This window comes from Nerophis ophidion, linkage group LG05 (genome assembly GCF_033978795.1).
Source record: "Nerophis ophidion isolate RoL-2023_Sa linkage group LG05, RoL_Noph_v1.0, whole genome shotgun sequence".
In the NCBI taxonomy this organism is placed as follows: domain Eukaryota; kingdom Metazoa; phylum Chordata; class Actinopteri; order Syngnathiformes; family Syngnathidae; genus Nerophis; species Nerophis ophidion.
In genome coordinates, this window is record NC_084615.1 from 72,433,616 (window position 1) to 72,445,869 (window position 12,254).

The 12,254-nt window shown below is 39.5% G+C and overlaps 1 protein-coding gene across 4 annotated transcripts in view; it reads right to left on the reverse strand.

The window, feature by feature from the left end:
- Window positions 1–454: 454 nt before the first annotated feature.
- unc5a (unc-5 netrin receptor A) overlaps window positions 455–12,254 on the reverse strand; it is a 618,101-nt gene continuing 606,301 nt past the window's right edge. For 3 of the 4 annotated variants that reach the window (XM_061901967.1, XM_061901966.1, XM_061901968.1), the window contains one exon: window positions 455–5,882. In XM_061901967.1, coding sequence (XP_061757951.1) covers window positions 5,717–5,882 — 166 coding nt within the window. In that variant the 3' untranslated portion in view covers window positions 455–5,716. The remainder of the gene's footprint in view (window positions 5,883–12,254) is intronic. The other variant, XR_009806956.1, reaches the window with a different exon arrangement.

Sequence of the window (12,254 nt, forward strand, 5' to 3'; positions counted from 1 at the left end):
AACAATATTTTGTCTGTAAAACATGACACAAATGTGAAGTGATTACTTATTGCTTAGCAGCTTCTATTTCTTACTCGCATTTATTGCTTTCCAAACAAGCCCATATAGCATTGGAACAATAGGATGCTTTACATTGTAGCATGTATTTATATCTTATTTATTTATGCTATTTCTCTGCAAAAAGGCAGAAAGTTATGACACAAACGGTGTTAGATTGGAAAGATTGTGTCACTGATTTGCCATCTGAGCTGGCATATGTGTGCCTCAACTAGAGTTTCATCGCCTTTAAGGGACAAGCGTGCTCACATGTGATTAAATTGCATATAATGATTTCACCACGAGGAACTATTTAAGCACATCTATAGATAGAACTCATAGTAATTATCGATCCTCGTATCTCCGGGTGGCTGTCACCATGGCAACAGGTGCTGCAGTAAAACTCCAAGTCGTTGAATTAACAATATATAATTTATTTACAGAGATTTCAGGTTGAATTACTATACATACCTTTCTGAAACGTCATAGATCGATATATATATTTACATAAGGCCAAGTAAATACTTGAAAGCACTTAGAAACGAATTTCCAAAATTCTACCCACAAATCCATCATTGTCCAAAAAAGTACAGAAAACTTCCCTCAGCTGAACTTTTTTTTCTTCCTCCCCACCCCCTTCGCCACAAAAAGTTTTTGACAACAATTTACACCGACAATAAGGAACACAAAAGGTAAAAAAAAAAGAAAGAAAGAAAAACAAAAGAGGGATTATACAATTGCATAAGCGGAGTGGCATGTTTTAAGTACAGCATTTTTGACTTGCAGAAAGGCAAGGAACAAGGGAAACGATTCACAAGTACACAAGTCAGATTTGGAGAAAACAAGAGCTACAGGTCATGTATGCGCGCACACACACACATACACAAACACACGTGTACACAAACTGTCAATGACTCAACACAACCCTTGACTGGAAATAGTGAGCGATACAAAATATACAATTGTGATGTAAATAAATGTTGCGTACATTAAATGAGAACATCTTGGCAGCTGGTGACGTACATTACTTACTTACACACACACACACACACACACACACACACACACACACACACACACACACACACACACACACACACACACACACACACACACACACACACACACACACTTGTATGTCACCTTCTTCAGACCTCCGGAAAAAGGCCTTTCTCTAATATTATAATAATAGTCGTAATTTTACTCAATGCAAGTCAAAATTTTACAAGAAAAACTGAAAATTTGTGCAATAATATGATAAAAGTTGGAATTTTACTCAATAACAGTCGCAAATTTACAAGAAAAGCTTAACATTCCGGAAATTGAATGAACAGTCAATTTTACTTGAAAAAAGGTCACAATTTTATAAGACAACTGTAAAATTTTGGCAATATTAGAATAATAGTCGTAATTTTACTCAATGCAAGTCAAAATTTTACAAGAAAAACTGAAAATTTGTGCAATAGTATGATAAAAGTTGGAATTTTACTCAAAACAGTCGCAAATTTACAAGAAAAGCTTGACATTCCGGAAATTGAATGAACAGTCAATTTTACTTGAAAAAAAGTCACAATTTTATAAGACAACTGTAAAATTTTGGCAATATTAGAATAATAATTGGTATTTTACTTGGCAAAATTATGACAACAGTCATAATTTCACAAAAAAAAAATCAACAAAAAAATTGGAAATATTGTGATAAAAGTCCGAATTGTATACATTTTGCATTAAAAAGTAATGATTAAAAAAAAAAAAAATTTTACGAGAAAATATTGTCGTATTACAGAAACAAAGAATATGAGAAATTGTTCCCAATTTTATACATGCAAAAAGTCGACACATTGTGAGAAAACGACTGCTTTTAGTTATTTTTCTGTTTGCAATTGGTTTTTAATCTTCATTATTTACTTCTAATTATTACAGCATGCGGCTCTTTAGCGCCGCCCTAGTGGCTCTCTGGAGCTTTTTCCAAAATATATGAAAGTGGAAAAAGATGAGGGGAAAAAAAACAAACATATTTTTTGTTTAAATATGGTTTCTGTCAGAGGACAAACATGACACAAACCATCCTAATTGCTATAAAGCACACTCTTTATATTAAACATGCTTCATTGATTCGAGTATTTGGCGAGCGCCGTTTTGTCCTACTAATTTTGGCGGTCCTTGAACTCACCGTAGTTTGTTTACATGTATAACTTTCTCCGACTTTCTAAGACGTGTTTTATGCCACTTCTTTTTCCGTCTCATTTTGTCCACCAAACTTTTAACGCTGTGCATGAATGCACAAAGGTGAGTTTTGTTGACGTTATTGACTTGTGTGGAGTGCTAATCAGACATATTTGGTCACTGCCTGACTGCAAGCTAATCGATGCTAACATGCTATTGAGGCTAGCTATACGTACATATTGCATCATTATGCCTCATTTGTAGCTCTATTTGAGCTCATTTAGTTTCCTTTAAGACCTCATAATTAAGCTTATATCTCATGACACACTATCTGTATGTAATATGGCTTTTAATTTTTTGCGGCTCGAGATGGATTTGTTTTTCTATTTTTGCTCCAATATGGCTCTTTCAACATTTTCAGTTGCCGACCCCTGGTCTATATATACATATTTATTTTATTTTATTGATTAATTTTGGCCAAAGGGGGCGCATTTCAATTTCTTACCCACACACTTGTTATTACATATGTTGACCAGAGGGGGGAGCACTTTTAAAACCGACACAAGTCAATTTAAAATATCCCTCCTTTTTGGGACCACCCTAATATTGATAGATGTCACCACCAGGGGGTGCAAATGAGACATTCTCTATTAGACGCAATGGTTTTCCGTATTGGGACAATGATTTGGACGGTACTTTTCCTTGATGTCTCAAGAAGGGTAGAAATACAACACACACACACACACACACACACACACACACACACACACACACACACACACACACACACACACACACACACACAGTACAACCGCCATTTCTCATTTAACAGCAGCGACAATTATTCCTCACTAATTGCACCTTGTATAGAAAAGTAGTGAGCGTGAAAGCGTCGTGACGACAAACAACAAAAGGTGTGCCAAAGTTTCCTGTAATAAACTGTCTAGTTTTTCCTTAACACTGCAGAAAGTCTTCACTGCTAGATCGCCAAACAACAGTTAAATAGGCAAACACGTCACGGTTTAGACTTGACAAATGCCGCGCAACTTAAAAGTGTCTTTTTTTTTTTTTAACCCTCTCCTATTCATATTTGGCTTCATATTAAAATATAATTTACATTTTCTTTACAAAATGATCATACATATACACTCTCACGACGTTACGGCTCGAACGAACAGTCTGCGATGGAAAGAAACAATATTGGAATGAAAAGCAGGGAATCAAACTTTGGTTACTAATTAGGCTCACACACACATTTAAGTGTATGCTCGGTGTGTGTGTGTGTGTGTGTGTGTGTGTGTGTGTGATCCTTTGCAACATTTACTTGGTGCATTGATAGGCCCGCTTCAGTCTTATGTTTGTGTATCTTTATATATTAGGGCGACTATAAAAAGACAACTTATTATGACAACTAAGTCAATATTCCCACACATTTTTTTTTTTTTAAGAATAACTTTATGGTCCAAAAAAAAAAAAAAAAAGTCAATATTTTGCACCAAGAAAGACCATAAAAAAATAAAATAAAATACAAGAATAGTGTATTGAATGTAAACTGTAATGTAAAAGGGATTTCAAGACAAATACGTCAAATTAGAGAATAGTTTGTGAGAATAAAGTAAAAATCTTAAAGCCTATATTTGAAAAATTATTTTTGTATGAGTTAAAAAAAACAGTAAAAGAGAATAAAATTGCAACATAATGTCATAATTTTTCGGGGGGAAAAAAGTGTCATTTTACGAATAGTAAAAGTTGTGACGCCAGGTATAGCGAATAAATGTGTTGCGAATAAAAAAAAAGACCAAAAGCATAAAAATTTTAAAATACACAGCGGGGCAAAAAAGTATTTAGTCAGCCACTTAAAATTATGACAGAGGTCTGTAATTTTCATCATTCTGTGAGAGACAGAATGTGGGAAAAAAAATCCAGGAGTTCACATTGTAGAAATTTTAAATAATTTATTCGTAAATTATGGTGGAAAATAAGTATTTGGTCAACCATTCAAAACTCTCACTGATGGAAGGAGGTTTTGGCTCAAAATCTCACGATACATGGCCCCATTCATTCTTTCCTTAACACGGATTAATCGTCCTGTCCCCTTAGCAGAAAAACAGCCCCAAAGCATGATGTTTCCACCCCCATGCTTCACAGTAGGTATGGTGTTCTTGGGATGCAACTCAGTATTCTTCTTCCTCCAAACACGACGAGTTGAGTTTATACCAAAAAGTTCTATTTTGGTTTCATCTGACCACATGACATTCTCCCAATCCTCTGCTGTATCATCCATGTATCCATTTTGGTATAAACTCAACTTGTCGTGTTTGGAGGAAGAAGAATACTGAGTTGCATCCCAAGAACACCATACCTACTGTGAAGCATGGGGGTGGAAACATCATGCTTTGGGGCTGTTTTTCTGCTAAGGGGACAGGACGATTGATCCGTGAAATCTTGAGCCAAAACCTCCTTCCATCAGTGAGAGCTTTGAATGGTTGACCAAATACTTATTTTCCACCATAATTTACAAATAAATTCTTTAAAATGGGATTTCCTGGATTTTATTTTTTTCACATTCTGTCTCTCACAGTTGAAGTGTACCTATGATGGAAATTACAGACCTCTGTCATCATTTTAAGTGGGAGAACTTGCACAATCGGTGGCTGACTAAATACTTTTTTGCCCCACTGTATATTTTTTTTTTCGGGGGGAATGTAACATATTTTTTTTGAGGTGGAGATAATGGATTCACAATAAAAAAAAACAAGTTTAAAAACTACTGTAAGCCAAAAGTCATCATATATTAAAAAAGTGTGGCATTACATACAATATTATTACAATATGTTACAATTTTATTCCCATAGATTTGTGACTTTGACCCCCAATAATGGGACTCCGCTTTGAGGGTGGCCCTAAAAGAGAGTTAAGATGCCGCGTTAAAAAGGAATCATCCTCTGTGCGGAGCACATGGAAACATAAAAGTACATTCCAAAAATCGGGACAATCATAAAAGAAGCTGTGGTGTATCCGTTGGGGGAGCGTCGGCCAGCTGTCTGACCGAGTGCGTCTTTAACGAGGAGGGCTCTCCGGACAACTTTAGAGACGTCACATGCTACCCTGAGGAGAAGACGACGTAACAAACCATGGCTGAACTGGGGATTGGACCTGCGGATCCTCCCTTCATGGACGAGTGCGTCCCGCACAATGAAAGTGAAAGTAGGAGACGGCAGAAGATCAAAGGTGGATTTAGGAACTGTGAGGTTACATTCAGGTTCTAAAGCACGCAGACCTGACATTGAGTGGAGAGGGGTGTGTCCTTATGAACCCTTTTTTCATCTTTCAATTGAATTAAAGGACTGCTTGCTGATTGAGGATGACTCCAAGCTCCTTCCCTAAGTGCTACATAAGGCGTGACATTAGTACGCAGGTGGAAATGTTCAACCGACTTGCATGGAAATGATTGTGTTACTTTCTATCGCGGTCCATTCCCTCTTCCCTCTTCTCCCTGCTCCCGCTTGGCCTGTTAGCACTCGCCGTCCGACACCAGGAAGATCATGGCCTCCTGTTTGCCGATGTCGGCCATGACGGCCGCCAGCTGGTTGATGTTGCCGCTGTGGAAATGCAGCGCCTCCCACAGGTCCAGGATGGCTGAGGTGGGGCTGGCTTTCGAGGCGAAGAAACTCATGTGTCTGCAGGTAAACACACAACAACAACACCGTTCAGGCTGACACCCCTTTTTTATCTCCGAAATACGGACTTTATGCGTCCACATCTGATAGCAGCAAACCCAGGAAGCAGCTTCAATGTCCAAAGTGTTGATATCAACCAAATAGCTTTCTACCCCCCAATTGTAAATAATGTAAATAATTCATGTATATACACAGTAAAATCCCCAGTGTTAAAGGGGAACATTATCAACAGACCTATGTAAACGTCAATATATACCTTGATGGTGCAGAAAAAAGACCATACATTTTTTTTTACCGATTTCCGAACTCTAAATGGATGAATTTTGCCGGATTAAACGCCTTTCTGTTCATCCCTCTCTGAGCGACGACGTCAGAAGGTGACGTCAATTCGGTACTCAACGCCATTTTTCCCTACACATCAGACGCATCGAGTCAAATCAGCTCTGTTATTTTCCGTTTTTTCGACTGTTTTCCGATACCTTGGAGACATCATGCCTCGTCGGTGTGTTGTCGGAGGGTGTAACAACACGATCAGGGACGGATTCAAGTTGATTTACGTAGAATGTGCATCGATTAGCACGGCATGCTAATTGATGCTAACATACTATTTACGCTAGCTATGAGCTAATACCGTATTTCCTTGAATTGCCGCCGGGTATATCGTATGCGCCTACCTTGAATTACTGCCAGGTCAAACTCATTTCGCAAAATAATTAACGCATGTTTAGGATTACCGCCGGCTCAGGATTAACGCCGGGTCAAACTCGTTTCGCAAAATATTATTTTTATTAGCGCATGTCTAGAATTTCCACCGGGTCGAACTCGTTTCGCAAAAAAATTAGCATATGCCTAGAATTTCCGCAGGGTAAAACTCGTCACGTCACGAGTGACACATCATCTGTCATCATTTTCAAAATGGAGGAGGCTGATTTCAATAATTTGAAATCGCATAAAAGGAAAAAGATTAAAAGCTATTCAGTAGGATTTAAGGTCCGAGCTATTGAATTCGCTTAAAAGAACAGTAAGCAGCTATGTTTTATTAATATACCGTAGCTGCGTGTGTCAAATATGAGTCATTAAATGACTCCCGCCTCCTGGTGGTAGGGGGCGATAGTGATCCTTCTTGTGACTACTCGGCTCCAGAATAAGTGACAACAAGCAGCAAGTGAGCAGGGATCGTTTATTTTTTCCTCTAGCCTGCACTTTTAACATGGAGGATTACATATATAAAATAAAACAGTTTTCTAAACTGGACTTTCAATCGAAGCAAAAGGTAATAAAGGAAGATCTCCATCGAGACAGAGAGACTTTTTAAAACTGAAGAAAGATAAAGAAGACTTCTATATACAAGTTATCGATGCTTTTGATCAGAAGGAGCTGCTCATGGACTTAATTTATAAGTAAAGGTAAGACACTAATAAAGTTTTTTTTAATTAAATGTGCTGTTCATGATGGTATCCTTACATCACACTCAAATTTATAAGCGCATGCCTAACTAAATTAACCGCATGCCTTTGGTAAGCGCCGGAGTGAGAAGAGGTTTTAAAATAATTAGCGCATTCTTGCCTTTACCGCATGCCTTTGGTAAACGCCGGAGTGAGAAGAGGTTTTAAATTAATTAGCGCCTCGGCGGCAATTCAAGGAAATACGGTATTTGCAAAAAATAACGTTTTCCAGTTTGAATGTTAAGTATCTTGTCTTTGCAGTCTGCGCTGCTGATCCGCCTCCGCTTGGGATGGTTTCCTGCTGGCTCCGCTGTGAACGGGACTCTCGCTGCTGTGTTGGATCCGCTTTGGACTGGACTCTCGCGACTGTGTTGGATCCATTGTGGATTGAACTTTCACAGTATCATGTTAGACCCGCTCGACATCCATTGCTTTCCTCCTCTCCAAGGTTCTCATAGTCATCATTGTCACCGACGTCCCACTGGGTGTGAGTTTTCCTTGCCCTTATGTGGGCCTACCGAGGATGTCGTGGTGGTTTGTGCAGCCCTTTGAGACACTAGTGATTTAGGGCTATATAAGTAAACATTGATTGATTGATTGATATTCAATTGAATATAGGTTGAAAAGGATTTACAAATCATTGTATTCTGTTTTTATTTACGATTTACACAACGTGCCAACTTCACTGGTGTTGGGTTTTGTAATACCAATTCACATTCATTAAGAATGTGTTCAGGACAGGAATTGTGTTGGCTCCACATGTATTATGTGCATAATACATGATGTGTTTGATGCACTGCTTACAGAAGAGTTTTGGGTGTTACACCTACAGGAAGTGAAAAGGTTATTCTGGAAAGACTCCGACAAAACGTTGGGGAGTGTGTGATGCAACGGAACCTTTAAACGTTTCATCCTTTATTTCACTAAGCTACCATTTTTCCTGCTTCGTCCATTTCCTAACTTGAAGTTGTAATGTGGAGCACGTGGCTTCTTCCACATCGGATCGAACTCTTCCAGCTGTCGTACATAAAGCAAAGCCAAAAAGCAATTTTCACGTGTCGGGCAACTGCAGCTTTGAAAGCAAAAGCCTCATTCATCTTTATTTGATGTCTAATCCCATTTAAGAAATCCTATATGGACTTTTCACAGTTCACACAGTCCGAAGTGACCTTTTCCTATTTTAGGTGGCCAACCTTTGGCCATCAAACCCAATCAATGACAACAAAGTGGAGGTCCCAGTCGGACGTATATTTGATGTCAAGTGCAGGCTGATCCTCGATGTACTCTCTCTCACACACTTGTTGCATTTAATGGCCTTTTCTCTTCTTCCTCGACTGGGGAGTGCAAACAACACATTCAAACACTTCAGCGGTGGAAGTGCAGTGCAACTGTACAAAGTCTTTTTTTTTTTTTTGAACAGTATTAACAGACCTGACTGTCGGTCAGTGCAACTTTGGACGACAAACGTATATTTTGTTAGTTTTATTTTCCAAATATTTGCATTTATTTGTTTTAATTTATATTTTGTTCTTCCATCCATCCATTCATCTTCTTCTGCTTATCCGAAGTCGGGTCGCGGAATCCAAGACTTCCCTCTCCCCAGCCACTTCGTCCAGCTCTTAGACTTAGACTTCCTTTTTATTGTCATTCAAATTTGAACTTCACAGTACAAATAAGAACAACTTTTCGTTGCATTAGCTCTTGGTAGTGCAGGATAAAAAAAAGAAATAAGGTGCAGATATAAATAAATAGAAGTGAAGTGAATTATATTTATATAGCGCTTTTCTCAAGTGACTCAAAGCGCTTTACATAGTGAAACCCAACATCTAAGTTACATTTAAACCAGTGTGGGTGGCACTGGGAGCAGGTGGGTAAAGTGTCTTGCCCAAGGACACAACGGCAGTAACTAGGATGGCACAAGCGGGAATCGAACCTGCAACCCTCAAGTTGCTGGCACGGCCACTCTACCAACTGAGCTATGCCGCCCCAGATTACTGTACAGATAAATACATTGCACTTTTTCACATGCGTCAATGTTTATGGATGTATGTTATATTGTCTTTTTTATTCCAGCGAGTTAATCCATTTTGGGGGGAGTTGAGGGGATAATTTAATTGTGATGCGTTCAAGAGTCTTACGGCCTTCTGTTACAGAACCTGGAGGTTCTGCTGCGGAACCTCTTCCTAGAGTCCAGCAGTGAAAACAGTCCTTTGTGGAGGTGGGAGGAGTCTTTGCAGATTTTCTGAGCCCTGGTCAGGCAGCGGCTTTTAGCGATCTCCTGGATAGGAGGAAGAGGAGTCCTGATAATCACCACTCTCTGGAGAGACTTCCAGTCTGAGGCATTGCAGGCTCCAGTCCAGACAGGGATGCTGTTGGTCAGCCGGCTCTCTATAGTGCCTCTGTAGAATGTGGTGAGAATGGGGGGAGGGAGCTGTGCTCTTTTCAGCCGACGCAAAAAGTGCATGCGCTGCTGAGCTCTTTTTACAAGAGCTCCGGTGTGTAGGGACCAGGTTATATTGTCAGTGATCTGCACCCCCAGGAACTTGGTGCTGCTTACCATCTCCACCGCTGTGCCGTTGATGAAGAGTGGAGCTCGGCCGGACTGGTGCTTCCTGAAGTCAACAATGATCTCCTTGGTCTTGTCGACGTTCAGGAACAGGTTGTTGGTTCTGTACCAGTCAACCAGATGTTTCACCTCCTCCCTGTAGTCCATGTCGTTATTGTCACGGATGAGGCCCACTAGTGTCGTGTCGTCCGCATACCTCACAATGTGGTTAGTAGTGGACCTGGCGCAGCAGTCATGGGACATCAATGTGAACAGCAGCGGACTCAGGACGCAGCCCTGGGTGGAGCCGGATCTCAGGGAGATGGCACTGGAGGTGTTGTTGTCCACTCTCACAAACTGGGGTCTATCTGTCTCTTGCCAGGGATCCCGAGGCCTTCGCAGGCCAGTCTTCCCAACGTGTCCTGGGTCTTCCCCTTGGCCTTTTATCGGTCAGATGTGCCCTAAACACCTCCCTAGGGAGGCGTTCGGGTGGCATCCTGACCAGATGCCCGAACCACCTCATCTGGCTCCTCTTGATGTGGAGGAGCAGCAGTTTTACTTTGAGTTCTTCCCGGACGGCAGAGCTTCTCACCCTATCTCTAAGCGAGAGCTCCGCCACCAGGTAGAGGAAACTCATTTCGGTCGCTTGTACCCGTGATCTTATCCTTTCATGACCATAGGTGAGGATGGGAACATAGATCGACCGGTAAATTGAGAGCTTTGCCCTCCGGCTCAGCTCCTTTTTCACCACAACGGATCGATACGGCGTCCGCATTACTGAAGACGCTGCACCGATCCGCCTGTTGATCCCACAATCCACTCTTCCCCCACTCGTGAACAAGACTCCGATGTACTTGAACTCCTCCACTTGGGGCAGGATCTCCTCCCCAACCCGGAGGAGTTTGAATATTATTATAGAGTTATTGTTTTAATCTCAAGGAACAATTCCATTGAAAAAAGGAAAATGAGAAATACATAATCATTTTAAAAAATGGGAGTAGGAAATGGATGGATGGATGGAAAAAAATTGATAGAGGAACAAAGACTAATCTCTGGTGTGTTTCCTCCCGCGGTAAAACACGTTGTTGAGGACGAATTAAACAAGCGAACAGACGTCATCGTCCTTTCCTCGGGCTTAATTGGGAATTGATTGTGCTGAGCAAAGCATTGCTAATTAAACCCGCACTGCATCAATTCACTGGGTGATTAATCGGGGCAAATAAAGTTGATGGGACAAATTACCTTTACCTATTTGATTTCATTAAGAGGGAGAAATTAAATTTGCTAGATAAGGAATCAATGACTGCTGTTCCCATTTCCAATATGGCAACTGTGGAAGTTTGAAATGACTGCCGTTTGGCAGGAAAGGCTAAAAACTTTTTTAATCACTGTTCGGCATTCTAAAAGGACAAGTTAAGCTACTGACATTTAGCAGTTCAGCTGAAGCTAAAGGCTGTAAAACTTAAAAGGGATGTTTGCAACCTTTCCGCGGATGCCTAGAGGGCGCTAACTGTAAAAGTGGGTTTTAAAGTTAGCGCTCTCTTACAGCTTTTAACACATAACGCCTCTTCGTAACTTAACGCCAGCACTTAAGCGTCGGCGTGTTTTTAGTCAATGATAGTCATTTTGATATCTAACGTTAGTTATTATTGAATACACATCAGATCATAACAACAACATGACTGCAAATGGTTAGATTCTCTTCCTGGACTGCTTTTGTGTACGTGACCAGACAGTGGTGAGTTCAAAGCCTGAACGCCAACCTCGAACTGACAAGCAATTTTTATTCATTATAAATACAGCGGAACCTTGATTCACAAACCTAATTAGTTCTTCAATATTGATTGTAAAACGAAAAGTTTGTAAGGTGAAGAAGAGTTCCCCACAAGAACCAATGTAAACATGAATCATTGGTTCTAGCCTCCACAAAAGTCCCCTTTTTAGTAAAATACTACACACTTTGAAGACACTATAATGTATGTATGTATATATTGTGTGGTATATATGTATATATATATATATATATATATATATATATATATAAACACAGTCATGGTCAAAAGTTTACATACATTTGTAAAGAACATAATGTCATGGCTGTCTTGAGTTTCCAATAACTTCTACAACTCTTATTTTTTTGTGATAGAGTGATTGGAGCACATACTTGTCAACAAAAATATATATATACAGTACATACATACGTATATATATATATACATACATACGTATATATATATATATACATACATATACATATATATATATACATATATAAACATATATATACATATACATATATACACACATATACATATGTATGATATACATGTACGATATATATATATATGTATGATGTATATATATATATATATATATATATAT